Genomic DNA, 26,411 nt, shown 5'->3' with positions numbered 1-26,411 from the left:
TTGTTTGTTTCTCTTTCTCATACTATTTTCTCATCCTTTTTTTTTTGTATTCTAAGCCGAATTATGACGCTGAATCAATCTTTTAACCTCTTGCCTGCATGTTTTTATGCTCAATTTTATCACATGATATTTTTCTTTTTTTTTCCTTTTTTATTGACATGACAAAATAAAGATGCGTTGTAAAGAACACGAACCAGAAGAATGCATGATGCAATGGAGTTAGGGGGGAGTAGTAGTACCATAATTATCATTAAGACCGCGAAATCGTAATTATAATCAAAAGCCACTATCAATGCGAGACATGAGTGTGATAATTACTTCGACTTCTCGAACAGGTAATGGGCAACTCCCCATTCATTCCCTCCTTCGTACGCGAACATTTCGGCCACTGCGATATAAAATACTCTCCACCGCTGGAACCAGATTTCTGCGGCATTGCCTTTGCCGTAAGTCTCCTCCAGATAGGGGATCATCTCACGCTTACGTGCATCCATATTACGAAGCCAAGCCTCACTTGTCTTTGCATAATGCTCGCCGGATAAGTACCAGTAGCGTCGGAATTGAAGCGAAGGCTGAGAAAAGAAGAGCAGGAGATCGGCAGACGGCATAGTCCCACCTGGTTGAAGGGCCAGAAGAGGATTAAAGAGGGGAGTTCAATCGTATAGTTCTGAAATGCGCTTACCGGTGAAGAAATATCGAGACATCCAACCATCGCTTTCGATAAAATCATACTGAAAAAGAGAATACCCAAGATATAGAAATAGTGCTCAATAAAAGAATAAGTCCCATGTTTCTTACCGGATTTTGTTTATGGCAGAAAATGTGGACGAATAAAAGCCCACCCGGCCGAATCCAAGTCGAGGTTTTCTGTAGTAAAAAGTCATAGTTTTTCATATGTTCGAACATCTCAATGCTGATAACACGATCGAATCTAACGTAAAGGATACAACAGCGTGAGCAAATGATGAAAAAGTCACCCTCGAGAGGACACGTACTGCTCTTTGATATCAAAGTCGTGCGTTTTCACATCCGCAGTTATCACCTTAAGATTCTTGAATCCACGTTGGCGAGCCTCGTTTTCAATGTATTGCCGTTGGGTGGAAGAGTTGGAGAGAGCGGTGATGTTGGCTTTCGGGAATTTCTGTTATATATTAAAATTAGAAGTGCTGACAAGTGCTATAAAAGTCCCAAAACGATATATACCTCACATAGATAGAGACATAAGCTGCCCCATCCGCACCCAAGATCCAGAATGGACATTCCATCCTCGACCTGTGCTCGCTGGCAGTACAAGTCAAGCATGAGATTTTCTGCTTCATTTAGCGAAGTCACTCCTGAATTAAGAAGAGAGAGGATGAGCAATTGGATAAGATTTCCCAAGCCACTTGAGCCAGAAGGACCTTTGGGGAAGTAGCAACATGAATACTTCATTCGTTCTCCAAGGGATAGCTTCATGAATTCGGTCGACACCTCGTAGTGCTGTTCATTTGCTTTGTCGGTATGCTCAGCAATGGGCCGTTCGCGTAAGCGCTCCACATACGCCATCTTCTCTGCAATCTGCTTCTCCGTGGTGGAGTGGCCTATCTCCGAGAGGCGCTCGCGAAGGAGATAGCGCACCACACGGCGCATGAGGAAGTCGGGAACAATCCCCTTGTCAAGCAGGGATTCATACCAGGGGGGCGATATGGCGGACATGGGGTGGGATTTGGGAAGGGGGGAAGAGGATAATTCGGGCGCAAGAATGACGTGCGTTGCAAAGGGGGGGATCCGGCGAGGATTTTAATTTATATGCACTCGGGCTTCATTATCGAGAGGATTTCGCGCGGGAACAAAGTCGGGGCGGGCGGGTATGCATTGAGCCTGTGACTGGTGATCTCAAACAGGAACGATTAATTGACGATGCGCGGAGACGGCCTCCATCCAAATAAGATTCCATCGGGCTTGATCAATCGAGAGCGAATAGAAAATCCTAGACTGCCCCACCGCTCAACCCTCTTCCCTGTTCTATTTAACCCGCGAGCCGCATTCCTGCTCGAGTCTTTTTCGCAGAGCATTTCCAAATCCAAGTTCCCCCCTCTTGACCAGAATCCGCGCATCATGAAAATCGCAATAGTGGGATCCGGAATATCAGGGCTCTCTGCCGCCTGGCTTCTCGCCGAGCACTCGCCTCATCAAGTAACGCTCTACGAGAAGAATGATTACCTCGGTGGGCATACCCATACTATTGACTACACTTCCCCCACCGGCGACAAATCTCGTACTGTTCCCGTTGACACGGGATTTATCGTCTTTAATTCCCTCACCTATCCGAATCTTATCCGTTTCTTCAAGCTCAAGAACGTTGATTTCATGGATAGCGAGATGTCTTTCTCCGTCTCACGCGATTCGGGCCGATTTGAATGGGCAGGAACCAACCTAGCGACGGTGTTTGCACAACTGAGCAATCTATTTAGACCTGGGCACTGGCGCATGGTATACGATATTCTGAAGTTCAATCACTGCGCCCCGCTCATATTGACCCTCCCCGAGGGACATCCAGATCGCGAAATCTCACTAGGGGCATTTCTGGAACGGGGAGGCTATTCACAAGAATTTAAAGATGACTACCTGCTGGTAATGTCTTTCCTTCCATTGGAATATTTAACAATCTTCTCACCGCTGATACCTCTGTGTCCGTAGCCTATGACGGCCGCCATTTGGTCCACTCCTCCAGATAAATGCGCTATGGATTTCCCGGCATACACCCTTATTCGCTTCATGCACAACCACTGCCTAATGCAGGTGGCCAACAGGCCACAGTGGTACACCGTCAGGAACGGAAGGTTTGCGTCGGCATTGCCTGCTGGTTTTCACACTCTAACTAACTGGTATCCTACTACTAAAATAGTCGAAGCTATATATCCAAAATGATCGAAAAAGTGGACGACATCCGTCTCTCCACCCCGGTGACCTGCATACGTCGCCAAAAAGGAAAGGTGGTGGTGCAAGACGCGAAGGGGGGGAGTGACGAATATGATCAGGTGGTGTTTGCAAGCCATGCAGACGAGACACTGTCAATGTTGGGCGAGGACGCAACGAAGGAGGAGCGTGCCGTGCTGGGCGGCATTAGGTTCTCAAAGAACGTTGCCGTGGTGCACTGCGATAAAAAAGTATATTCCTGTGTTATTCTGCCGCCGCGTTCCCTTTTCCTAACCATCCTACTTGCTAGTATATGCCAACCCGAAGGTTGGCCTGGACCTCCTGGAATTATTTGACCCGATCAACCACTACATCCAAAAATGTCGGCCAGGTTTCACTGTAGGTGTCTCTCTCTTTTCCTTTGTTGCATTAACATGCCGTAGCTAATTGCGCCTGATATGCACTAGCACGTATTGGATGAACAATCTTCAGCGCTATATTCCCCATGACATAGAAATTTTTGTTACGCTTAATCCTCTCTCTCCACCGGAGCCAGCACTGACTTTTGCCTCCTTCGAGTATACCCATCCAGAGTACACCCCTGTGCTCATAAAGGCCCAGAACGAACTTCACACCATCCAGGGCAAGAACTTGGCATGGTTTGCGGGCGCATGGACATGCTATGGCTTCCATGAAGATGGGTTTATATCGGGCATGAGAATTGCGGAGGCAATGGGAGCAAAACTCCCCTTCGATCTTATCGATAATAAGGAAATCCGAGCGACAAGAGAGGGTATGGGTGGCGTGATGGGCGATCTGGCCAGGGCCTTTTTCTGGATGGGGGATCGAGTGAGTGCGCTCCTCGTTATGGTGTTAGCTTTGATTACCAGTGTTACTCTGTGCTTTAAGCCTTGATTTATTATTCATTCTGTCGTATTCTCCATATTCCATTACTACTCCTACCACTATTGCCACATCTATTCCCCTATTCCATTTTTTTTCCGCGCTCGCATTACCGGCCTGTTTGTTTATCCCATGCATATGAATATGGAATTAATTGTCTTTGATGAAATATCTCGGAGCATGCAGTTACGGAACAAACTGTTCTCTCGATGCAAGCATGCTGAATATCAACCAGCGGCATAAGCTTACCCTGCATCTGATGTGTTGTGGACAGAGGCTGCATCGGTCGCAATCTGCAGCTGATTGCAAAATAAGGTTGACGAAAATTATTACAGTATAACTTCTATGAAAGTCTGGCGACTACCAAGTGGAAAAAACAAGCTCCGCTATTTTTGCCTCCTTACAGGTTTTTTAATTTCCTCTCACCATCTCCAGAGCAATTCTTCAAAATTCGGTATTTATTATTTTAATTTGATACAAAAATGGAGCATATAAATATTGGCCCATCATATCTAGGCAAACAAAAAAAAATGTAAAACCAGGGAGTAAATAGAAAATGGTTGTAATGAGAAAAGAAAGGGCTTAAAAGTGTATTATATTAAGAGATGTTCTAAACCTAAACTACATTATCTACTAAATTTAGAAGTGTTTTCAGTTTTAGAGAAGAAAAAAAAATGAATAAAACAAGCTAAAGGGATGAGAGAGAGGGGGGGGGAGGATATTCCAAGAGAAAAAAACAACAACATTACATATGCTTGTCTTTGCCCGTGTCCATTAAAGCCCACTAAACCCCATAATCCGATGCAAATTGGGCTGCGAGTGCGAAGATCGTAGTGCCGGACGCTTCGGAGCGCACTTTTCCGTCGGGATCATGTCGGTTGTCACTGCCTTTCCGGTTGCAGCCCCCATGCTTGGGCGGTTCGAATGGGGCAAGTATTTGCCCTTGGCAAAATAATAAGCAGGCACGGAGAAGCGCGTGAAGTGGCCCACGCTCTCGAGCGCCTTGCGGGTTGCCTCCAAGAACGGAAAACCATGGAACACGTGAATCATGTCATCGTACTTTTCAAACACAAAAAACGTGTTGGATTTCTCGTGGAATTTGCGCGCTAGAGCCACAATCTCATCACGAAGCACCTCAGCATCGCCGCACTGGATTAGGACGGGAGGTAGCCCCGAGAGATTGCTGTGGAAGAGGGGGGAGACGTAGGGGTGACGCGGAGAATAGCGTGTGGAGTGCAAGTAGAGGATCATGGGATTAAGCGGATCGTCAGGTTTGGGCTTGGGAAGATAATCGTACTCGCTGTTGGTGTCCCAACTCGGAAAAGACATAGAAAGATCGACCCAAGGCTATAAAAAGAGATAGCATTGTTAGAGCACAAGATCCTGAAACCAATCGTCGAGTAGAATAGTTTAGCTTACCGAGAACAGGACGCATGCTTCAGGGAGCGGGAAGCCTTGATCGCGTAGATATAACATCATGGTCAGAGCCAGGTTCCCACCGGCCGAATCACCCATAACTGTAATGTTTTGCGGTTTAAATCCGGGCCCTCCCTTGGTGTCAATCAAATAGAAGAATGAACGCACGGCGTCCTGTAGCGCACTTGGAAATGGATTTTCTGGGGATAGGCGGTAATCAACCGAGAACACCCGGCGACCCGTCGCTTTGGAAACGCGCGACACCAGCTCACGGTGGGTCTTCGCGGACATAAGATAATAGGCACCCCCATGGAAGTAGAGCACAATCTTCTCCTGGTTTCCCCGGCCATCCTCCACTATCTCTGCCGTACAAAAGCAGTGACTTTCTTGTCGCCATACTGATCCATCCACCACCCATTCCGCATCGATTTCCCGTCCATCTTCCTGTGCGTCCATTTCTGCAAGGATGCCGGGAAGTCCGATCGGACGGACTTTAAACGACGCGGGTGTAATGATCACGTCCCATAGGGGCATTAATACAGGGAAACAAGCCGCGCGGCGCATTCGCTTTAGGTTGGCAAGATGGTAGTGCGCGGTCACATTTCGCATGAAGGAATTGAACAGGGTAAGCAGGAGGGGCCAGGAGCGTCGCTTTGGGCCTACGACAATATGCGAGACCACATCAGACGTGAAAGAGGTGAGGTTGTGTCCTAGCAACCAGAGGGACTTTTGAAGCAGCTCCCGTGTTGGCTGCTTTGTTGTGGGAGGAAGAATATGCGATTCGGCTAGCTCCACGTCTACTATGGAACGCGTACTACTGCTATTCTTGAGGTGGGATGGGATGAATGAGGATACAGCGGTACTAAAATCTACCAAGTTAAAATTCGACATTTCTCTAATGTATGTAACGCGATAAGAATTAGTAAGGGGCGAGGCAAGCAGGTCATCTGTAGAGATGAGATGAATATACTTCAATCAAATTAAGCAGCGGGCAAACACATAGAACCACAAAGACTAGCACTTAGACCGGCGAGAGGGGGATGAGCAAAGAGAGAGAAAGAGGAAAAGAAAATCCAAAATACCAAAAAAATATTTATTACTAAAAGCGGGACCAAAAATTTATATGGATTTTAATATTTTATCTGCGCCATGTGATCATTTCGCCAATACCGGTCTCCGTTGGGGTAAAGTTCCGCGTAGAGTGATGAAGTTTGACTGGACTTTAGGTTATGACAGTCCTGTCACATGGACGTTCTTGCTTCCAAGGCAAGGACTGTCTTGAATGTAAATAAGCTCTTCGGGCTCTCTGCCTCCTTTCTCCATACGGGCAGCATGTAAATTAAAAGGCGATGGCAGTCCTCCGGCAGCGGAGCACTTAGGCCAGCTAGTAATTGGCTTGTGCTTTAGCCCAACACAAAGGTTTGACCTTTCTGTTTTGACAGGGACTAAGCAAATCAAGTTTCACACGAACCATCGCGTATTCTCTTCACCATTTCCCCTCTTTTTCCCTTAGTCGCACTGGGATTGACTTGCTGGTATTGCGAACACGTTTTGGCATGAGGTTGCAATGAGCTTAAGTCAATAATAGAAACTGCGAATCTATCGCACAGCACTCTTTACCCTATCAATAGATATCAATTTGCTTCTAATATTATCTCAGCAATGGTGTTGGCGGTGACATTAAAGATGCATACATAGCAATTAAGCAAATATAATCTCTTTGTATTACTCTTCAAAGGAGCTCACTTTTGAAAATTTAGGCAAAACAATTTTGCACAGGTTCTACCCTCTACTTCCATTATGTCACATTTTGGCTCAATCTGTAGAGCTGGATCGAGACTGGAATTGTAGGCAATCGGGCAAATGGGCCTAGATCGAGCCTTTTTCGCTCTAACAATGAAGCGGAATTGGTTAGACCACTGTTGAGACTTGGGAAGCACGCATAGCTTAAGTCTCTAGTTTCAGGCTTACGTCGCTATAGAATCACGCTTCGTTGGAAACCCGTGGAAGAAAGAAAGGCACAATTCTTCGTACTTGGATATCCATCATTTTTTCACTCGGCTTATGCAATAAATTGCCCGGCGAGTCGGAATAGGCAGCTAACTGATCTTGGCATACTTCCAATGCAATGTGATCAGGCGCCTGAACTTACACTCTAATTCAGTGTCGCATAACTACTATCTTTAGAGTTCTCAAAGCAAATTTAAACATTAAACGATATCATAAGAACTATATTAGGCCATCGGAGGCGAATCGAAACGTGGGGTAAATGAATATAGATTTGTATAAGCAGTACTTGATTGTTAAGATGTTCGATGGAATGAGAGACATCAAACGTCTTAACGATACAAGAGGGTGTAGGAAAGGGAGAAGCAGGGAAGAGGAACAAAAACCATGGTACTATCGCACATTAAAGAAGACATTATAATTGGCGAAGCCCATATGGGTTACCTAATATAATCAAAATTCTCAAACTGTTTTCTCGCTCTTTTCTTTCCTCCCTTCCTCCCACCTAATCCACAATAAGTCTACCAGAGCCCATCAGACAATAGACAATGACATCCTTTCTGCTGTAACAAGATCTAATTTCCATATCATACCCAAATTGGGTATCTTCTTATTAAAGCAACTTCATTGGATTGTGGAATGTATATTTGATGCGATGTCTACGCTGTATTCAACGATCTTTTTTTGCGCTTTTCAATATTAAGGTGGACCATCGTGTACGTAGAGTACAAGCAGAGCAAAAATGTATAGGAAAAGAGAGGAGCAATAGGCATAATCTTCTTTTATTTTACATTTGTCAAATAAAGAAGAATTTAAGCAGTGGCAGCGGCGCGCTGAGCACGGACAGCCTCCAACGAACCTTTTTTGGCGAAGCGCTGGTTGCGAAGGAACTTGGGGTCAACACCCTTCAAGCTGGGGTGGCGGTTTGTGCGGGGCTTCTTGATACCATTGCGGTGAGCCTTACGGTCTAAAATGTAGAGCCAAAAAACGAGAAAAATTAATCACCATCTTCAAGAATTCAGATGTTGTCCAAAAAAAAAACTAATAATTACTCTGGTTGTGGTTGGTGTGATTCTTGGACTTGGCCATTGCTAAAAGGAACACGAAAGAGAGATTAGAGAGAGATGTCCAATGGCGATCTAAGAAAGGGAAATAATGGAAAGCAAAAAAAAAGAGCCCCGAAATCCGAATCCACTTGCACCTCCATTGGATCTTCATAAAAGAGGAATAGAAGGTACAGTCTCCAAAGTTACAGAACTGAATTTCTCATCTGCTCAATGCTCAAACGAGAAATTCTTTTTCCCCCATTATCATAGTTATATCTCTTGAACGACATAGCAACGCAAAAAAGTGGTATCCATCCAGAAAAGTAACAAAGAAAGATGGATGCATGGTTAACCTACCTTCTTGTGTTGGCTCTTAGACTCTGTCTTCGAAGAGATGTGAAAGAGAGGAGGAAGGAAAAGGGGGGACTAGTCCGATGGGGCCAAAAATCGGATATGATGAGTGGCTTAGAGAATCGATCTTTATTCGTTATTTCGCTCAACTGATGAGATCGTGTGTGGACGTTAAAATCTAACAAGATGTGCAAACATATTCTCAATGCACAGGTAGTGTATTCCCATTGATTCCCAATCCAAGCTCCCTAGATAGTGGCAATTGGTTTCTTACCCGTCTCTATTCTCGATGGCCCATTTTCGCTTGGCAGGTATCGATCCGCGCGCCTTGCTGTAAAAGATGGTTTGACTGTGCTGAATGCCATGCAGAGACCTCCGATCACCCACTTCGAAAAACTACAGAGATGGTTTTCGCTTGCAAGAAATGCAAGAAAGCTTTTCGTAAAGATATGAGGTGATTTAAAATGCTCACTCTTGGAGAATCGGATCCAATGCTCATTATTCAATGTCCACTTTGTAACTTAAGCGACTACGAGGAAGAGGATGAGTACTGCCCCCATTGCGATAATCATTATGTGATTGAAGCCAAGACGAAAGAGCCCGCATTAGCCATTGAAACAGAGGATGTGCGCGTGGATAATAGGTATTTTTTTTTCAAATTATTTTTATGTCTCATTCTTTTTGACTATATAACATCTCCTCCAGAGTAATTCGGGATCCACGAATGCAGCAAAAATTGGAATCTCTCGATGATATCCTAAGTGATAAGACAATTTAATCTTCTTTTTATTTAACATAATGCATAATGCGCACTCCTAGTATTTCTCAATAATAAATTCATTGTATCTTCTCTAAACAGTTCATCTCTTCTCACCTATTGGTTCTTTATTTTATTTTTTCATCGCAGTTTGCTTATAATTTCTGCCATCATTTGCCCAAGCATTCAAACTATACAGGGTTGGTTGTTGGAAAGTACTTACTGAACCACTCTAATACATTACTGCAAAATCCTTCTTTGACTCCATGAGGACTGATTTAAGACATCTTGAATATTTATCGTTTCCAGATATATATTTTGACAGCAAAAATTATAGTACGTATAGGGGAAGCGAACAGCCAAGCATCCTCCCAGCCGATTACTTTGGTTGGATTTTAATGTATAACAATGAAATATTGTATATTATTATATGTTTATTCCTGGATCACATTTCTCCTGTTGAGCTCAGGATCTATTTGCCTTTTAAAATTTCAACCGTACTAGGTTATTTGTTTGTGCTTTACTCGTGACGTGTGCTTTTGTTGACGCGCTTATATAAACCTCGGTAAGTTCTTCGGCCAGGTTCTTCGTTCTTTATCCATTTTGAAGGTAAGTTTCCATCTCTTTCTGAAAAATATATCATGATTCTTCTATGATGTCTAAAAGCATGTATTACCTGTCCGTGATGCACAACATGCATTTCGGTTAAGTGATGAAATCATAATTCTCCTGAGAAAATCACCTTTTATCTTCAAGCTATTTTAATTTGATTAGAATAAGTGCTAACTCAGATCTATTCTATACAGGTAACACGCTACGAAAACCTTGAGATGATCGAGTGGTTCCTTTGAATTAAATAAAATTCAAATTTCCCGCTAATTATATGAATCATACACAAAATGTGAGATTCTACAAACAGATCAAAACTGAGTTTTACAAAACTATGTCAGTAACTAGCTGTAGTTGATATAGTTCATCAAAGAGGCGCTCACAAGTAAGCGCCTACCAAAATTTCTATCATGGATGTATTTTATACCCATCTAGGTGTAAAGATTATACAGCACCAGCATTAAAGAATCAGTCTAGAGCTTGGGCCACAAACCTATAGAATTATTGAGGTCCATCTAGGGATAGAGAAGGATACAGTGGAGGAGAAAGAGAATGAAAGCACAGGTAACTATGGCATTTTCGAGTTGAGGATATGAAATAGGAAGTTCAGGTGGACATCTAGCTAAGCGAGCATTTCTTATAAACACGGACTCGATATTTTGAGAGCAGCAGAGTCAAGCGATTACGCTTTGGTGAGTAGAAACATGGGGATCAAAAATAGCTGCTCCTATATCTCAACATTATGAGGTCTTATTGTGTTGCGCTGATGCAGGGTTCGTATCCGATATTAGAGTAGAGTCCCAAAAATAGAATATAATGAAAATAAGCCCCCAAACTCTATCATGGGATTAAGTTGTATTACACTGTGTTCGAGTATATCATCCCAAAACGTGGAAGAGCTGAAAAAAGAGGATTAACTAATTCGATTTATTGAGGGACTCACAACGTTGTGGAAACAATACAAACTGGTGCTATTACAAATATGACAAAGAAAAAGCAGGGCACTAGCCATGTAGGGTATTTCGCTCGTCTCGACACCCATTAAGGGGAAGCAGCTGGGGTGGCCTCCCGTTTCCCGATCTTCGTCGTAGTAATATACACGGTGGTGGTACGCGGCGATTCTTCTTCTTCATCGTGGTGCTCGTGACTTTCTGAGGAGTCGTCGGTACTGTTGTTTACGATTGTGAAGAATGGAGAGTATGACACATCGGGAGGATTACCGATCGTGATGGAGTAATTGGAGCTGGTGGTGAGATTGGTGGGAATAGTCCATTTGAAGGTCCCATCTGCACCGTTGGTGGTGTTGGAGAGCGTGAGCAGGTGCTGCAGATTCCGGGGATCGCCATACATGAGCTTGATAGTCGCGGGGCCGCTGGTGCCGTTGAGCCATAGGATATCATAGGTGCCATTGGTCTCCCACACGGTGCCTGGCATGGGGGGAGGGAGGGAGAAAGCAAAATCAATGATCATTAGTCATGCCAATCCAACAGGTCAAGGGGCGCCTACCAGTAATCGGCTGCGTGATATAGGGGGCGGCGAGGGCAGAGCCGACGGAAGCGAAGAGAGTGAAGAGAGCCGCACGCATACTTGGGTTCGTGTCTGTGGGTAAGTTCTGGTGTTAGAGAGGGAGAAGAGTCCACCACGGGTATGGCGTGAGCAAGCGCCGCGCGAGAAAAAGGATCAACCTTAAATACTTCACACGAGAGGAGTTTTAGGAGCCAAAATTACTTGTGCTACCTATGGAAGCAGCTTGGAACACAGGCGAGGTTCAAACGCAAACAGAGTTTATTGATCCAAAGAGAAAACGCATACGTGGAGAGAAAGCTAAGAGAAACCATTCAACCTGTCTTCCTGGCACTCGATTTTCCAAAAAAGAATAGGCACACAGACTCACAAACTAAAACCAATAGTAACAATAGAATGGGATGAAAAAAGGAAAAAGGAGAAGGAAAAAAGAAGTGAGAAAAAAAGAGTGGAAAAAAGGAAAGGAAAGGAAGAAAGGAAAAGCCAGAGAAGAGATAAGGCAATGAAGAAACAGAGAGAAAATAAAAGTAAACACTAAAAATAAGAATGGACTAAAATCATGACGCGATACCTCGCAATATATTGCTTTGATTGTGTTTAAGAAGTTCCTGTGACCGACAGCTTCTTCAAGTGTTCCATAAATACCTGTAGGCTTACGTCATCCGTAAAGATCATAGTGCCCTGTGGCACACCATAGGCGGACGACATATGTGTCGTTGACGGGTTTAGCTTGCTCAGCAGGAAACGGGCCTGAGAACCTCCCTCATCACACACAATGTAGCGGGGGACGGGGAATCGGTCCGTGAGCAGATCCTGCGCATCCAGCTTGGGCGCCTCGAGCAGCTGGTTGAAGTTCTCGTACCCCTCTTGGGTGTGGTAGCCAGCCTCTCGCCACTGGGCCACCGTTTTGCCGTGGTAGATGAGGAGATGGAAGAAGGTGTCGAGCAGCAAAATCGTGTCCGGCTTGATAGAGACGGAGTCGAGTAGGACGGGCTGTGGGGGCTGGTCAATGGCGTAGGAGGTGAGGGTGGGCTGAATCATGATCAGCGAGTTGTTGACGTCCTCGTGGCTCAGTGCATGCCTAAAAATGACGAGGTTTTACGTAATCAGTCCATCGGTACAGGAATCATAAAGAGATGGACAAAGATGACGGGACATCCGAAGGTTTACCTATAGAAGGCGGACTCGTCAGGACTGTTGTTAAACACCTGCAAGAACTGGCTGCGGCGCAGGTGGAACATAAACTGAGGGTAGATGGAGAAATTCTCCGAAAGTCGGAAGGAGGACGGGTCGTCCTTGCGATAATCGGCGAACTTCTGGCACAAACGGATCAGCATCCGGTCAAGCCAGCGCAGCACATCCGGCCCATCGTCAATCTCTGCCTTGAAAACAGCAATGCGCGCCATTAGCACCGCCGCCGCTTCCTGGTCGAACGACGCGGCAATGATAGGGCTCCCGGGTTCACCCCAATTGCGTGCCACGGTCGTGACGCGCAGTCGGTATTGACCGCTCGAGTGCTGGTAATATGTCACAAATTGGATCAGGCCTCGAGCGCCCTGCTGCACAGGCGGCCCGTTCTGGTTCACAACCTCAAAGTAGACCGCCTGAGTGGTTCGAGGAGTAATGCTGCACAGTTTCCACGCCGACGTACCGCCAATACCAATTTCCGTCTCCCCTACGCAGCCGCTCTTCTTATTTGCAGATACAGCGGGTCCAATCAACCCGCTAACCTTCAGTTCGCGTGTTGTTTGCACGTCGAGGGTTGCGTTGAAGCCCATTTGTAGGTGACCCTGAGCGTCCTTCTGGAAGAGTCGCTGAAAACTCTGTTTGAAGATAGCAGTGTTAAAGGAGTCCGCGAGAACCATCACACCGCCCGTGTAGTTCACAGTGGTGCGCATTTCGGCAAGTCCCACTTGGTCGAGACAGCCGACAAAGATATCAATGGCATGTCCTTGATTTGCAGCACGCTTTGCAAGACTGTCATAGAACTTAAAAAAAATTCGAAAGAAAGTCGAGAGAGTTAGTTGAATGGGTGGAGATGGCTACGGTTAGCCAGTATCAAAAGCTTACTTTTTGCGACTTTTTGAAGTATTTTGCGGTGTCCTTGTCAATATCGTGGTGGGAACGTATAGGTTCCTTGAGTTCAGTGCTCACAACAATTCCAGGGCCCTCGGTGCAGGCACCTCCGGTGAACAACATGATTCGAGCACCCGTGTTAGGGAAGGTACTCTAATATTGAGAATCGAGTGAGTAGAGCTATAAAGCAGAGGCAAACTGTTGAAGTCACCTCCATCAATCCGACCGCAACACTCATTGCAACACCGGTGCAACGCTGAGGGCGCTTGTCACTAGCCACGGGCCAGGGATCGCGCTGCAAGTTTTCCAAAATCGATGTCAACGCAAATTCGCATTCCTTCACTGGAAGCAAGAAACTAATCAATCGTATTAATGAACTATCACTGGTACAAGACGAAACAGTCCAATATATAAATACCGATTAACGGGACCGGTTGGTGCTGGTTGTCCTGGCCGGTTCATGTTAGGCTGCGGCCGGACAGTGGTTGGAGCGCCAAGGCCCAACATATCTTGAATCTGTTTTGCAGAATACTCCTTTGTCCCACGAAACACGTAAGATTTGGGGCATTCAGTGTAGCCCAGCTCGTGCACATTCGCCTATATGACAATATAATTGATATATACACCTCGGAAAAATAGCATATTGTAGGACATATATTCTCGCACATACCATAGTTCCAAAAGTGATCAATCCAACCCAAGCATATGGGGGTAATAAGCTAAGGCTAACAACAAGTGCATCCTTGAGCGCTTTCAAATCCTCCTCATCTTGACATGTGTCGACAACATAGAGGAAGATGGCTGGTACTGGAGCAGCGCGGTTAAGATTATATTCAATGGTTGTATATTTTGGCAAGAGCTCCGCCGGTAGATTGCTGCTTGAAATGTCTTTATAGTGAGGTGGGAATTGGTTCCGCTGGAGACAGAAGGGGCAGATCCAGAGTTTGGCTCGTACATCAATTTGACTATCAATATACAAGAGAATGGATGGTTATGATGACGGAATACGATAAAACACATCTGCAAAGTTTTACCAGAAAGGATTTAAGATGGCCCGACAAGGAGCCTTGCATGTCACCGGTTCGTACCAAATTGGATTTTCATTGAAATCCTCTCGCTCCTTCATCGGAGTGAACAAGCATGCAATGGGGACCACCGCGCGGTTCGCCTCAATACGGGTTGACGGGAAGACATTCCACGAGAGACGGATGCCATCCTGATCCTCGATCTCTTCAAAATTCATATCTATTTTTTTCGCACTCTTCTATTGGGCTACTGATTATTCGGAGGAAAATGGAGGGAATTGCTTTAGAAGAGAATGTGGGCAAGACACTCAGAGCCGACGCGAAAAGTAAGAGTTCACGGGTGGAAACGTATGATTGGACCAAAAATTTCCAAGGGTCGATTTTTCTTCAAGCCACACCACGGAGAAAGGAAGAAGAAAGGAGTAAACAAAATTGTTGCAATTAGTATCGACTGATCATCTCTTCGAGATTCAGTACCATGTTCGCCACACAATGGGTGCGCACTTTTGCAGTGCGCTCACACACACTGCGCTACACACCGTCCAGACACCTTGCTAGCCTTATACAGCCACCAAAAACAAAGATTTCTTTAGCATCGCTTGCAGATAATCCCGGTGCTGTATCCCAACGAACACGCGTTGGCCGTGGCCCTGGTTCTGGAAAGGGGAAGACAGCAGGCCGTGGTCATAAGGGTCAAAAGGCACGAGGTGGGAGCTGGAGGCCAAGCCAGGGTTTTGAAGGAGGTCAAACCCCCCTCACAAATCGGTTTCCAAAACGTGGATTCTATAATGTGTAAGTAGCCCCTTTAATTTTTATATTCGTTACCAGGCAATGTAGAGAAAAGAAGGAGATTAGGCATAACGCTAAACATGATAATTTTAAACTTTTTCCAATAGAAATCATCGTGAATACCAGCCCGTAAATTTGGATCGAATCCAACACTGGATTGACACTGGGCGATTGGATCCTACGAAGCCTATTACAATGAAGGACCTCTTGGACAATCGGTGCGTGCATCGAGTCAAAGACGGAATTAAGCTTTTGGCTGATGTAAGAATTTTTGTTTACACGACATCTCTTGGGGCCAATATGAATGATATAATATCTTTCAATCATTCTACAGGGTGCAGAGCACTTCCATACTCCTATAACCATTGAGGTATCACGGGCATCTCAGAAGGCCATTGAAGCCGTTGAACGTGCTGGAGGGAAGATCACGTGTCGCTATTATAATGCACTGGGAATGAGAGTACTGCTTCATCCCGAAAAGTTCGTCCGGCTTCCCAAGTTTGCAAATCCGGTTCGGAAGAAGGATATTGGTAAAGTTCATATTGAAAAGAAACTGAATATTTTACTAATCTAGCTTTTTTTTTGTTTAGAGTGGTACTCGGATCCTCAACACAGGGGTTACCTAGCTGATCCTGCAATTATTGAAAACTTGAGAGTCTCCGCAACTACACCACAAGCCCAATAGCCTCCATTCTCCTCAATAGACTTGAAAAACTGTTAAATATAAAGAATGTTTTAATAGATATCATCTTTTTTGCCGAAAATGTAAACATTATTAATGGTGGCTCTTCATGAAAGAGTGCAAGAGTGCAAGAGTACAATGCAAGTGTGAACGCAATATGCTCATCCATCGAACGATATGCATAAATTTAGACGACATAACCCCTATTTAGCAAACTCAGCTATGGCTCAAATGAGTATAATACAAGTCCCATGCGCCTATTTGATTTTAAATGCTTGTAAATAGTGCTATTGACGCACCTCTCGACCGTTGTTAGTTGAAAAGGTACAATCATAAGCTCTACTATCACTCCAAAATTTGTATATCTTCCTCTGAAGTGCACTAAGACACAAATATTTCATTTTTTGTGTTATTTATTATTAAGAGATGTTGAATAACATATATACATAGGCTACCAAAATTAATTCAAGCATTCGAATATATGGACATTTAAAGTGCATTATTTTGCCCATTTAATAGATTTGAGTTTACATGTGGCTTATATAAATTAACAGGTAGGAATAGTAACCTCGATACTAAGACATTAGGTTGCAAAAATGGCAACCCGTAAACTACTGCTAACCTTTAGGTATACGTGCCATCATAATTGGCCTTGTTTTGCGAAATGTAAACTCACTATTTGCTTATACTGTAAGTTATCTTTGACATTAACTCCTCCTAATATATTTATTGCAGCATTATCATTACTCCGAGCCAATTACCAGCCATCCACTCGCCATGTCTCCATACTTTCTAACATTCGCGATGTATTCTCGTATGTCTCTTAGTATTATATTAAAAAGGCTCCGTTAATCAAATACACATTAGAAAACGAACCATACTACCACCCGTGGCAAAGCGGATTTCGGTAACGGAGACTCACTTTGGGAGGGAACGAACGGACGAATATAAGTGGATGGAGGAAGATAATACAGTGAGTTTCCGTTTCTCAAAGTCGTTAATCAGTTAACATGACACTAATGTTAGTATTATAGGAGCTTGAAAAATATATTGAAGAGGAAAACCTATATACCAGTGATGCTATGAAGAGGACGAACCTATTGCAACGGATTCTTCAGCGTGTATGCAAGCGCAATATTACCTTGATACATATAGCTATTAATCTCTGCTCTTCAAACAGGAAATGCGCAAAAAGCTTCGTACTCCAAAAATTATGCCTCCTATTACCACGTACGTGAGTGGCTATGAATATTATTCCCGCACCAACGATAGGGGAATTGTGTACTGCCGCCGACGCGTGGGTACGTCAAACGAGGAAATCCTCCTCGATTCAAATCATCTACCCCCCACTGCATCGATTAGAAAGGTGCTGATATCTCATGATCAACGCGTATTTGCTTACGCAGTTGAATATGAAGGGGCAGAGGTGGGCACAGTAATGTTTCGTGCTCTGGACGATGGTTCCAACTTTAAGGTGAGCCCCTTAACATAGAAAATTACCGGATGATAGCCCGAATTTTATTGTTTTAATATATTAGGATGATATACTTCACGACGTGTTCAATTTTGTGTGGTCTGGCGACAATAAATATATGTATTACACGGTCCCTGACGAACAGCTTCGACCATGTAAGGTGTATGCGCATCGAATTGGGACCCCACAGTCTGAGGACATGCTTATATACGAGGAAAAGGATCAGAGTGTATTTGTAGATATAGGGAGTACAAAAGACAAGGTAGCTCACATTATTTAGTAGGCCGGGTTGAATCCGAACATCGCTTATCAAAATTTTTATTCCCTTAGAAATATATAACTATAGATTTAAATACTCTTTCATCATCTGAAGTAAGAGTTCTAAACGCGCACCACGATTTTGCGAATGGAGCTCCACAACCACAAGTGATTGAACCGCGCCAAGAAGGAGTTGAGTACTATGTTGATCATCACGAAGTAAGGTATTTTTGTTTTCGCAAGCCTTTATTATGATCTTAACATGCTGTTTACTTAGAATCAATTTTACATTCTCACCAATACTTCGTCCACTGGCGAGTTCAAACTCGTTCAAGCACCAGACGAACAGCCCTCGCGTGTAGGTTGGACGGACCTATTTTCAGTTGGCGAGAATGAGAAAATTGAAGACGTGGATATATTTAAGGATTTTCTCGTGATATATGGGAGGAGAGATGGATTGCCTGTAATCAAATGCTGCGATTTAAGAAGCATGAATACCCATGAGGTGCCATTACCAGAAAAACATTGTGTGGTTGGAGCGGGAACCAATTTGGTATGCGCTGCTCAATCCCAATATCTATTGGCTATTCTGAGGGTCATGTTAACTGGTTCATGTTTGCAAACAGGAATATGATACAGAGGTGTTCCGATTCACAATTGACTCGCCATTTGCACATGAATCAACATGGGAATATGATATGGGGAAGCGCAAGTTGAAACCCGTACGATTACACCCAATCTATGGTAATGTCTGGGAATCTATATAGACCAGTTTAATATACTTTCTTTTTTCCTAACCGAAGTTACCATTTTTAGGCTTCGACCGTTCAGAATACGACTCCACTCAGATACACGCTACTTCTGAGGACGGTACTAAAGTCCCCATTACGCTACTATTCAAAAAGGGGATTAAGCTAAATGGTGCTAATCCTGTGCTACTGACGTCTTATGGTGCATATGGTATCTCCACTGATGCCAAGTTTCGGCTTGAGCATTTTCCCCTTTTGGAGAGACGCTGGGTTATTGCTCTGGCACATGTTCGTGGAGGTGGCGAACTTGGGAGACGGTGGTACGAAGCTGGGAAACTGGATAACAAGGAAAACAGTTTCAAAGATTTGTCCGCTGTTGGAGAGCATCTCATTAAAGCAGGGCTGACAAAACCTCAAAAAATGGCTGCTCTTGGGGCGAGTGCGGGGGGGCTATTAGTCGGTGGAATGCTTCATTTGCGACCAAATATGTTTAGAGCGGTCGTTCTCCGAGTTCCATTTGTTGATCCCCTGAGTGCAATGCTTAATCCAGACCTGCCTTTGACTAGAGTTGAGTACAGTGAATGGGGTAACCCAGCTGTTGATGAGAAAGCCTACGATGTAATCTCGCGGTATTCGCCGTACGAAAATGTGCCTACCGGAAGGCAAGAGACTTCAGTGCTTGTAACTGGAGGAATGAAGGATCAGAGGGTTGCTTGCTGGCAGCCCTTAAAATTGGTTGCCAGAATGCGAGCCAGACAGCAATCGGAAACTCCGAAAGATGGAAAAAACCCTGAGAGACTAGTATTGGCGAAGGTGGAGGGTAGGGGACATTTTGTAGGAGAAGGGGGAGGACAGGAGCAACGCTTGAAAGATTTAGCGTTTGAGCTGGCCTTTTTAATTACAAATATCCAGGAAAACACAATATAGACTTTCATATTTCATCCCCTATAACGAATCTGAAATGGTTGGAAATGCCAGAGATTGAGACGAAAATAAATAGTGTAAGAAAATACGAAAGAGCATAAATGCGGCAATTTTTCACACTGAAGAGTTAAAAAAAAACATGAATTATAGAATAGATAAATAAAAAACTGTATTATTTGTCTATTTAGAGTTCTGCAGATATGTGCTATAGCCAGAATCTGAAGATACTATAGTGCTCTTGATGTTTACTGAGGTTGCCCCAATCGCTATGGCCGGTTTTGGGATAAACTCATCCGATCCTGCAGAGTTATCTCCAGTACCGTTGTTTCCGCTGCTATCAGATATATACCCACTTCCATTCCCTGAAGACGCGCTCCTCGAATCCTTTGAGGTTTTTCGTGGGCTCCCTATTTCTTCATTTGCAGTTTCAGGCGCTTCCTCAGCAATGCTATTTTGCGTGGAAGAGTATTTCCAATGCGTAGGAAATGAATTCGACCATTTTGCTCTGTGTTTTTGCTTCCTTATCCCTTCAGATCCTAATGGATTTTGGTTGTCAATGATTTCAAAGAATTGCAACGAAGCCCTGCTTCCTAGGGTGGTAGGGGAATTTGAAGATAAGCTTGACGAGGGTTGGCAAGTTGTACGTGGGATGGAAGAAGGTTGCAAAGTCTGATGGGAGGTCCACATTGGATGGAGTTTGTTCTGGCGCAATAAGTAGTAGAAATATTTAAGGGAGGGTGGCGGCTGTCCCTTGGAGATGGCAATTTCAAGTTGGAGAAGCTAAATAATAGTTTGTGAAGTTAGCCCATGAGCAGTGGGATGTTTGGCAAAGAGAACATACTCTTCGATGACCTCTCTTTACTCCAATAGCAATTAAATCTTCTTCTGTCACATCAAACAACTGGATTGCAAAAAGACATGAGAAATAGTGCATCCGGTGAATATTTGGCAATGCGGACACAATCACTTACTGCTTTAAGCTGATCAAACCCTTCCTCTAAAAACTTGTCAATGTACTCTAGTATCCCTACACGCGAGAGAAAATTACGCACATCATTTTCCATTTGCTCCACTTTATCTTCACATCTTTTTTTGCATAATGGACCGTTGCTCTCAGGCAACCTCTGCCTTTCTGCATCCTCCTCTTCGACCTGATATGTCCTTTTCGTCCCACGTAAATCTTTTAATCCCAGCAATGCAAATGCCATTGACCGATCGTTAGTAGTTTGCATATCTGTGGTAGTGAATTATAACAATATATATTCCAAATGTTAGGTTCGATATTCAAATTAAATCTCTCAGAAGCATGAGTGATAGTAAACACGTTATGTAATGGAATGATGCTACTTAAAGGAAATTGAGAGTTGACAGTTCTAACGTATTTAGAGTTGGCTATCAGATCATTGAAATTTTCAGAAATCAATTTTTGGGCAAGCTAGCCTCAATTGGTTTTCTTAAATTTAAAACACGACACTTTCCCATATTAATAAAGCTCAAGTCGCCACAACCTATCGATGAAGCCAAAACTATTTGAAATGTGAAGGCAGTTGGAAATCTAAGATCATCTTTGAAAATAAGAAGAAAAAGCAAGGCTCTTAACCGGCAGAAATCTCATCAATAAAGCAAAAGGGATATCAATAATTCAATAGTCTAGAACCAAAATCTATCAGATTCAAATTTATGATCTATTCTAAATGGCTGGCACTTTAATTGTTTACAAATAGCTTTTGGATAATTTTTTCTGCAATATCACGATAGGCTTTTGAGTGGATGCTCTCTGGTCTAGAAGCTACAATCGGTTGGCCTTTATCAGAGAGTTCGCAGATATCTGCATGTAGAGGCACGTCTCCTAGAAAATCGACGCCCGATTCCTTAGCAAAATCGGCCGCTCCGTTATGACCGAATATATGTGATTGGTGTTGACAATTAGGACATATGTAGAGAGACATATTCTGCACGATACCAAGGATCTATATAGTTGGGATATCATTTAGGAAACAAAGAGAAATTGGGCATTATAGAACGGCATTCACTTACAGGCACATCCACCTTCTTGAACATATTTGTACCTTTACGCGCATCGATAAGTGCAATATCTTGTGGTGTTGAAATAATCACTGCCCCACTTAGAGCGATTTGTTGGCTAATAGTAAGCTGTGTATCACCCGTTCCTGGAGGCATGTCGATCACCAAAAGATCGAGATCTCCCCACTGAACTTGGTGAAGGAGCTGTTGAAGCGCTTTCATAACCTAACACAAGGGCGAAGAATTAGTCAAGTATGCCATTTTAGATTTTGCACTGTATATATATACCATAAGTCCACGCCAGACAACTGGCGATTCCTCACCGACCAGGAAACCCATAGACATGCACCTTACCCCAAAATTAATCAGTGGTATTAGCTGATCTGATGCAGAATAGAGAACAATTAGAACATTGGCCAATTCGCTTAATGCCAATTATACAGACTATTCGCGTTCAATTCCGGCTCTCCCTTAAGGTTCATAAGTTTTGGAATAGAAGGTCCAAATAGATCGGCATCGAGAATGCCCACTTTTTTTTTCAGTGATGAAGCAGCTAGAGCTATATTTACTTTATAACCAATAGGTTCGTGGTGTTATAGTAAATTAATGTAAAAACACGCAGTAATATTGAAGATTTACCAGCTGTAGTTGATTTTCCTACACCTCCCTTTCCAGAAGCAACTGCAATAATATGCTTTACACCTGGTAATCGCCTTTTCTCTGGAGTTACTCCACCGCGTCTTGGAAGGGTAGGTGGCTGTTGTTTTTGACGTGGGAGTCCCTTTCACAAATAAATCGTGTAAAATGCAATATTCAAACACAATTGATACTATCGAATATCTTGCGATAACTTACAAGTGGATTATCATGATAGCAGCTTTTTGTTGTTGTGAAATATCGGGTGCATGATCGAGAAAAGATGCGATGAGGAGTCGGGATTCTATACATATTATTTTTAAAGAGACGGAGGAAAATGTAGCGGAGAAATGGGGTGGCGCATCTGCGAGATAGCAGTGATGACGAACACATTGGCAATGGTCTTTTTTTCCTTTTTTTTTCTTCATTTCGCAAAGCATCCAAATTTTTATTCTCAATTACAAGTCCAGACTGCCATATTTCTGCGCACAAACTCGAAGAGAGGTAGGGTGTTAATCAGATGGAGTTCGTATTAGCTGTTTTCTTTAGCAGGAAATGTTCCCACCCAGGATTTCCTATGAAGAGCCATTTATTTGCCTTTTTTTAGTTTTCATAATAACCCCTTGCTTATTCTAAACCTTTAATCTATTCAGATTTTTGCCAAGAGCTCCTTAATCATAAGAAATAATTCACTTTATAATCGTTGCGTTCGTACGGGTTTTCACCTCGCCCCTCCTAGTAATTACCGTTAAAACTCATATCTTTTAATCTGAGCCGATCATGGAAAATAAGTCTTCACCCGATGTTCCCCAATTTTGCATCAACAACTGTGGCTTCTATGGGTACTGTAGTTTCTATATGCCATATCAATATTGGAATTTATTTCGAAATTTATTTGTACATTGATTAATAGGAGCCCCATTTATAACTATATGTGCTCTAAATGCTTTAAGGATACTCAGCAGCAACAACAGCAGGCTACTCAAGCCAACGTTGAGAATGCTGCGCAATCACTCTCAGCTGTTACAGAATCACCACGTATAGGCAAAGATCTGAATATTCAGTCTCCTACACCTGCTGCGATGCCCGAATCTCTACCTTTGGAGCCGTCTACTGCAATTGAGACTGCACCTAATGACAAGGTGGATGTGAGCGTAGACGTAAGCTTAGAAGCACCTGCAGCACCTCCATTGGAAGCAGACAAGGACAAGGAAGAAAAAGAGCCTACAAAGCCTGTTCAAACAAACAAGGGAAGATGCTTTGTATGCAAAGCCAAAATCCCTCTTGCGAAGCAGTCTACTAATCGATGCCGATGCGAATATGTGTTTTGCGATACGCATCGATATCCAGATCGACATGCTTGTGAACATGATTTCCGCTCGGAGGCTAAAGATGAACTTGCACGTAAAAACCCTCGCCTAATTGAGCGTCCGCGTGGCGGTCGCTCGTTCAACCGACTGGACTAAACACTACTTTTTTTATTTACTTTATATATTTTATTCTATGCTATGCTTAGAACATGAGCAAATCTTATTTTCCTCTTTTGGGATCCTTTACTTTTCTCTATCCCCTGGCATCCACACTTGTTTGTTTTCTCTCTTTTCCCTACCCCTTCCACTTCCCCACATCCTCTTTATCCCTTTTCTCCCTCTCTTCTTCATATCTTCATTTTCACTCTCGGCTTTCGACCTGTCCTTCTTGGCCCATTCCTCTTCTCTTATTTTTTATTAAAGTATTCTTTAGTACAAATACTTTTTATATATTTTATTTTTCAAACTTTTTAAGTGAACTCAGATAGTTTGACATTTTTTTCATTTATGGATATCTCTTTCCTTTTTTCTTGAAGCGAGTGCTCAAACATGTAGTATTATGACTGGAATACTAAAGCTAATAAAGATAAAAATAATATAATACTTTACTACAGATTATATTTATAGACGGCATTGTTCTTAGGGCTCGCGTATATTTCAAGCAATGAGAGGTGCGCGTTCTTCCGACCTATGGCGGAGCATAAGGTCAAGCAAATAGGGCTTGGAGGGATAAAGGAATGCAAATAGGGCACACGCAAATGCAACCCAATGAATGACTGGGTGGTGCTGCTTTGCGAAGATGGCGAAGAGACCCCAGGAGATAACGAGCGCGCCTGCAACATCTCCCCTAATAAAGAGAAAGGTCAGAGGAGAAATGATGATCGAGAAAGAGAGGAAATGCTTGCCTCTTGTATTCGACATAGCCAAAAGCCTACATATAAAGTTTAATAAAGATAAAAAAAAGGAAGCGGGACGTGAGTGTCGATTGGGTTCACTTTCTAGATAGAAAACTTACAGTGAAAGCTAAAAAGATTAATCCAAGCACTACCAGAATCACATCTATCGTCTTAGGCTCTCCATCTCCTCTTCGGCCGAATGTAGCAAAAGCATTCAGAACGGCGTAAAAAGTCACCCATCCGTGCCACAAAGAGAACGGTGCATGTACAAACAAAGCATCCACCCATCCATTAACGGGATGCTCATTTCGTAATTGGCGATATATAGTGCTAATTACGGCACACACAAGTAGAATAGTAATGAAGGAGAGCACCATATAACCCTGTGACCAAAATGCATGCCATATGGCGTTTAGTACAATTGCAAGAGGGAAGAACCATCCCACTCCATGAACGGCGCATTCGGAGTAGGGATCAAAAAATTGAATAACGATGAAGCAGCCAAGCAAAATGTAGGTCACTAGAAGAGGTGAGATAAAAAGTAAGATCAAAGTTAATCTGCAGAGAATAGAAATAAATGGAGCTTACAAAGCCAAGCATAATTCGCGTATGCTGCGGGAGTAAAGAAGGAAATGTGCTTCTCGAAGGCATGGTGGGAAGTAGCTGCAGTTAAATCGTAAATACCACTTCCAAGCAAAAAGATATATAATAAAAGATTGGTTAATTTCAGTATCAGATGGTCGAAGTTCATTTTAGAAAAATATTATGGAAGATTGTTGGTCCAGTTAAAGGAATTGGGATTTGAAAGTAAAAGAGCAGAGAAATCCACAGAAGCGTTTTTGCCATAAATCCATATTCATCAAAAGAGGACGCCCGTTATGAAGTAATTTTGTGACTTATCTGTGACTGCATTTGCCACCGAGGATTAATTCTCGAAGTCTCCATTAAAACTGTGAGATAATGAAGAGAATAACTTCGTGGCAAATGGGGCTCAGAAATCTTAATTTCAAAAATAAATTCGTTCAACTGGCCCGTTTTTCTTGTATACCTTTGGAATTCAACTACACTGTATTCTCTCAAATCAATAATATTAATTTACCTGATTTATATAATAATATTGCTAGCACAGCTTAGCCTGTGCATAAGTGTTACTAAACGTGACGGAGCAGCTGCTACCATCATTGGCAACAAGTAGCATTTCCTTAAATGCTTTAGCTATTGCCAGATACCATGTTAATTTAATAAACAATTTTTTTAGATTATACGTTTATGGAGGTTTGACATACATAGAGAGCAATCAGAGTTATCAGCATCAATCCGAACTTCTTGTGCTCGAACTTTCAACGCCTTTTAATACAACCGATATAGCGTGGAATATTGTCGACGGTAATTCCAAGGTACCCGCGAGATGATTGCCTAACGCATTTCCTGTAGGACCAAATCGCAGTTTGTTAGGTGAGTTGGGAGGAGAATCGAATACTACATTGACTAATGCTCAAACCTTAGAACTTCTGTATATTTATGACCCATTCACAGAACAGTGGTAAAAGATTGGAATTTTCACAATATTATTATATTTCAATGAATATTCAAGAGTCTGATTATCTAGCTTCCAATGTCACAACCGCCAACGCTGTCTACACTCCGGATTTGGATGAGCAAGAAACAGTACCCAAAGGTGTATATATTGGTGCCACTATAGGAGGTCTCGTCTTGATTGGTACTCTTAGCGAGATAGCACTCCTTTTCTATCGTAGACAAAAAAGAAAAAAGGACAGCGAACGACCTCAACCAACTGTTCCTCCCACTCATACATACGGTAGTCCTCCCGCTCCACCGCCCCGCAACATTCTACCAGTGGTTTTCCCGATGTATATGCAAGAACATGTTGGAGTATATAAAGAAAATAGTAATAACGTTTCAGATATATCTCTTGGTATCAACCCTAACAAACCTCCTTATTGCATTGAGCAACCTCATTCTTATCCAAGCCCACAGTCTGCCACTCTATCTTCAACTTCAAAAACCTACTCTCTTTCTCCATCTGATTTTATTT

General features: G+C 43.1%; 13 protein-coding genes across 13 annotated transcripts; 5 read left to right on the top strand and 8 right to left on the bottom strand.

Annotated features, from left to right (window-relative positions):
* Positions 1–314: 314 nt before the first annotated feature.
* Positions 315–1,695, bottom strand: VTP21DRAFT_10951 (uncharacterized protein; the record flags this gene model as incomplete). The annotated part of the gene is made up of 6 exons (XM_069390343.1): positions 315–616; positions 683–731; positions 799–931; positions 996–1,141; positions 1,204–1,334; positions 1,401–1,695. 6 exons carry the CDS (start codon positions 1,693–1,695, stop codon positions 315–317), a joined length of 1,056 nt encoding a protein of 351 aa, XP_069252501.1.
* Positions 1,696–1,899: 204 nt separating this feature from the next.
* On the top strand, positions 1,900–3,813 carry VTP21DRAFT_10950 (uncharacterized protein; the record flags this gene model as incomplete). Its single annotated transcript, XM_069390342.1, has 5 exons — positions 1,900–2,613; positions 2,680–2,822; positions 2,888–3,149; positions 3,209–3,297; positions 3,366–3,813. The coding sequence occupies 5 exons, from the start codon at positions 1,900–1,902 to the stop codon at positions 3,811–3,813; spliced, it is 1,656 nt and encodes a 551-aa protein (XP_069252500.1).
* A 762-nt stretch (positions 3,814–4,575) lies between these two features.
* On the bottom strand, positions 4,576–6,108 carry VTP21DRAFT_10949 (uncharacterized protein; the record flags this gene model as incomplete). Its single annotated transcript, XM_069390340.1, has 2 exons — positions 4,576–5,148; positions 5,221–6,108. 2 exons carry the CDS (start codon positions 6,106–6,108, stop codon positions 4,576–4,578), a joined length of 1,461 nt encoding a protein of 486 aa, XP_069252499.1.
* A 1,928-nt stretch (positions 6,109–8,036) lies between these two features.
* On the bottom strand, positions 8,037–8,313 carry VTP21DRAFT_10948 (60S ribosomal protein eL29; the record flags this gene model as incomplete). Its single annotated transcript, XM_069390339.1, has 2 exons — positions 8,037–8,191; positions 8,277–8,313. 2 exons carry the CDS (start codon positions 8,311–8,313, stop codon positions 8,037–8,039), a joined length of 192 nt encoding a protein of 63 aa, XP_069252498.1.
* A 494-nt stretch (positions 8,314–8,807) lies between these two features.
* VTP21DRAFT_10947 (uncharacterized protein) lies at positions 8,808–9,399 on the top strand (the record flags this gene model as incomplete). The annotated part of the gene is made up of 4 exons (XM_069390338.1): positions 8,808–8,834; positions 8,933–9,075; positions 9,148–9,264; positions 9,327–9,399. 4 exons carry the CDS (start codon positions 8,808–8,810, stop codon positions 9,397–9,399), a joined length of 360 nt encoding a protein of 119 aa, XP_069252497.1.
* Positions 9,400–11,028: 1,629 nt separating this feature from the next.
* VTP21DRAFT_10946 (uncharacterized protein) lies at positions 11,029–11,572 on the bottom strand (the record flags this gene model as incomplete). The annotated part of the gene is made up of 2 exons (XM_069390337.1): positions 11,029–11,414; positions 11,494–11,572. 2 exons carry the CDS (start codon positions 11,570–11,572, stop codon positions 11,029–11,031), a joined length of 465 nt encoding a protein of 154 aa, XP_069252496.1.
* A 253-nt stretch (positions 11,573–11,825) lies between these two features.
* VTP21DRAFT_10945 (uncharacterized protein) lies at positions 11,826–14,830 on the bottom strand (the record flags this gene model as incomplete). Its single annotated transcript, XM_069390336.1, has 8 exons — positions 11,826–12,062; positions 12,157–12,592; positions 12,682–13,499; positions 13,582–13,740; positions 13,799–13,943; positions 14,006–14,184; positions 14,258–14,552; positions 14,622–14,830. 8 exons carry the CDS (start codon positions 14,828–14,830, stop codon positions 11,826–11,828), a joined length of 2,478 nt encoding a protein of 825 aa, XP_069252495.1.
* A 260-nt stretch (positions 14,831–15,090) lies between these two features.
* On the top strand, positions 15,091–16,086 carry VTP21DRAFT_10944 (mitochondrial 54S ribosomal protein uL15m; the record flags this gene model as incomplete). Its single annotated transcript, XM_069390335.1, has 4 exons — positions 15,091–15,404; positions 15,509–15,662; positions 15,736–15,931; positions 15,992–16,086. 4 exons carry the CDS (start codon positions 15,091–15,093, stop codon positions 16,084–16,086), a joined length of 759 nt encoding a protein of 252 aa, XP_069252494.1.
* Positions 16,087–16,679: 593 nt separating this feature from the next.
* VTP21DRAFT_10943 (uncharacterized protein) lies at positions 16,680–19,491 on the top strand (the record flags this gene model as incomplete). The annotated part of the gene is made up of 10 exons (XM_069390334.1): positions 16,680–16,749; positions 16,819–16,897; positions 16,951–17,056; positions 17,118–17,204; positions 17,264–17,557; positions 17,622–17,819; positions 17,888–18,034; positions 18,093–18,368; positions 18,442–18,559; positions 18,632–19,491. The coding sequence occupies 10 exons, from the start codon at positions 16,680–16,682 to the stop codon at positions 19,489–19,491; spliced, it is 2,235 nt and encodes a 744-aa protein (XP_069252493.1).
* A 177-nt stretch (positions 19,492–19,668) lies between these two features.
* VTP21DRAFT_10942 (uncharacterized protein) lies at positions 19,669–20,720 on the bottom strand (the record flags this gene model as incomplete). The annotated part of the gene is made up of 3 exons (XM_069390333.1): positions 19,669–20,268; positions 20,330–20,389; positions 20,460–20,720. The coding sequence occupies 3 exons, from the start codon at positions 20,718–20,720 to the stop codon at positions 19,669–19,671; spliced, it is 921 nt and encodes a 306-aa protein (XP_069252492.1).
* A 474-nt stretch (positions 20,721–21,194) lies between these two features.
* On the bottom strand, positions 21,195–22,461 carry VTP21DRAFT_10941 (uncharacterized protein; the record flags this gene model as incomplete). The annotated part of the gene is made up of 6 exons (XM_069390332.1): positions 21,195–21,458; positions 21,526–21,738; positions 21,802–21,896; positions 21,959–22,081; positions 22,153–22,294; positions 22,369–22,461. 6 exons carry the CDS (start codon positions 22,459–22,461, stop codon positions 21,195–21,197), a joined length of 930 nt encoding a protein of 309 aa, XP_069252491.1.
* Positions 22,462–22,929: 468 nt separating this feature from the next.
* Positions 22,930–23,615, top strand: VTP21DRAFT_10940 (uncharacterized protein; the record flags this gene model as incomplete). The annotated part of the gene is made up of 2 exons (XM_069390331.1): positions 22,930–22,991; positions 23,063–23,615. 2 exons carry the CDS (start codon positions 22,930–22,932, stop codon positions 23,613–23,615), a joined length of 615 nt encoding a protein of 204 aa, XP_069252490.1.
* Positions 23,616–24,116: 501 nt separating this feature from the next.
* On the bottom strand, positions 24,117–25,106 carry VTP21DRAFT_10939 (uncharacterized protein; the record flags this gene model as incomplete). Its single annotated transcript, XM_069390329.1, has 4 exons — positions 24,117–24,306; positions 24,365–24,390; positions 24,475–24,875; positions 24,944–25,106. 4 exons carry the CDS (start codon positions 25,104–25,106, stop codon positions 24,117–24,119), a joined length of 780 nt encoding a protein of 259 aa, XP_069252489.1.
* Between the last annotated feature and the right edge of the window lie 1,305 nt (positions 25,107–26,411).

Source organism: Calcarisporiella thermophila (assembly GCF_041956535.1).
Source record: "Calcarisporiella thermophila strain CBS 279.70 unplaced genomic scaffold VTP21scaffold_8, whole genome shotgun sequence".
NCBI lineage: Eukaryota > Fungi > Calcarisporiellomycota > Calcarisporiellomycetes > Calcarisporiellales > Calcarisporiellaceae > Calcarisporiella > Calcarisporiella thermophila.
Note: the sequence above shows the minus strand (reverse complement) of the source record. Positions and strands in the feature narration are given on the sequence as shown.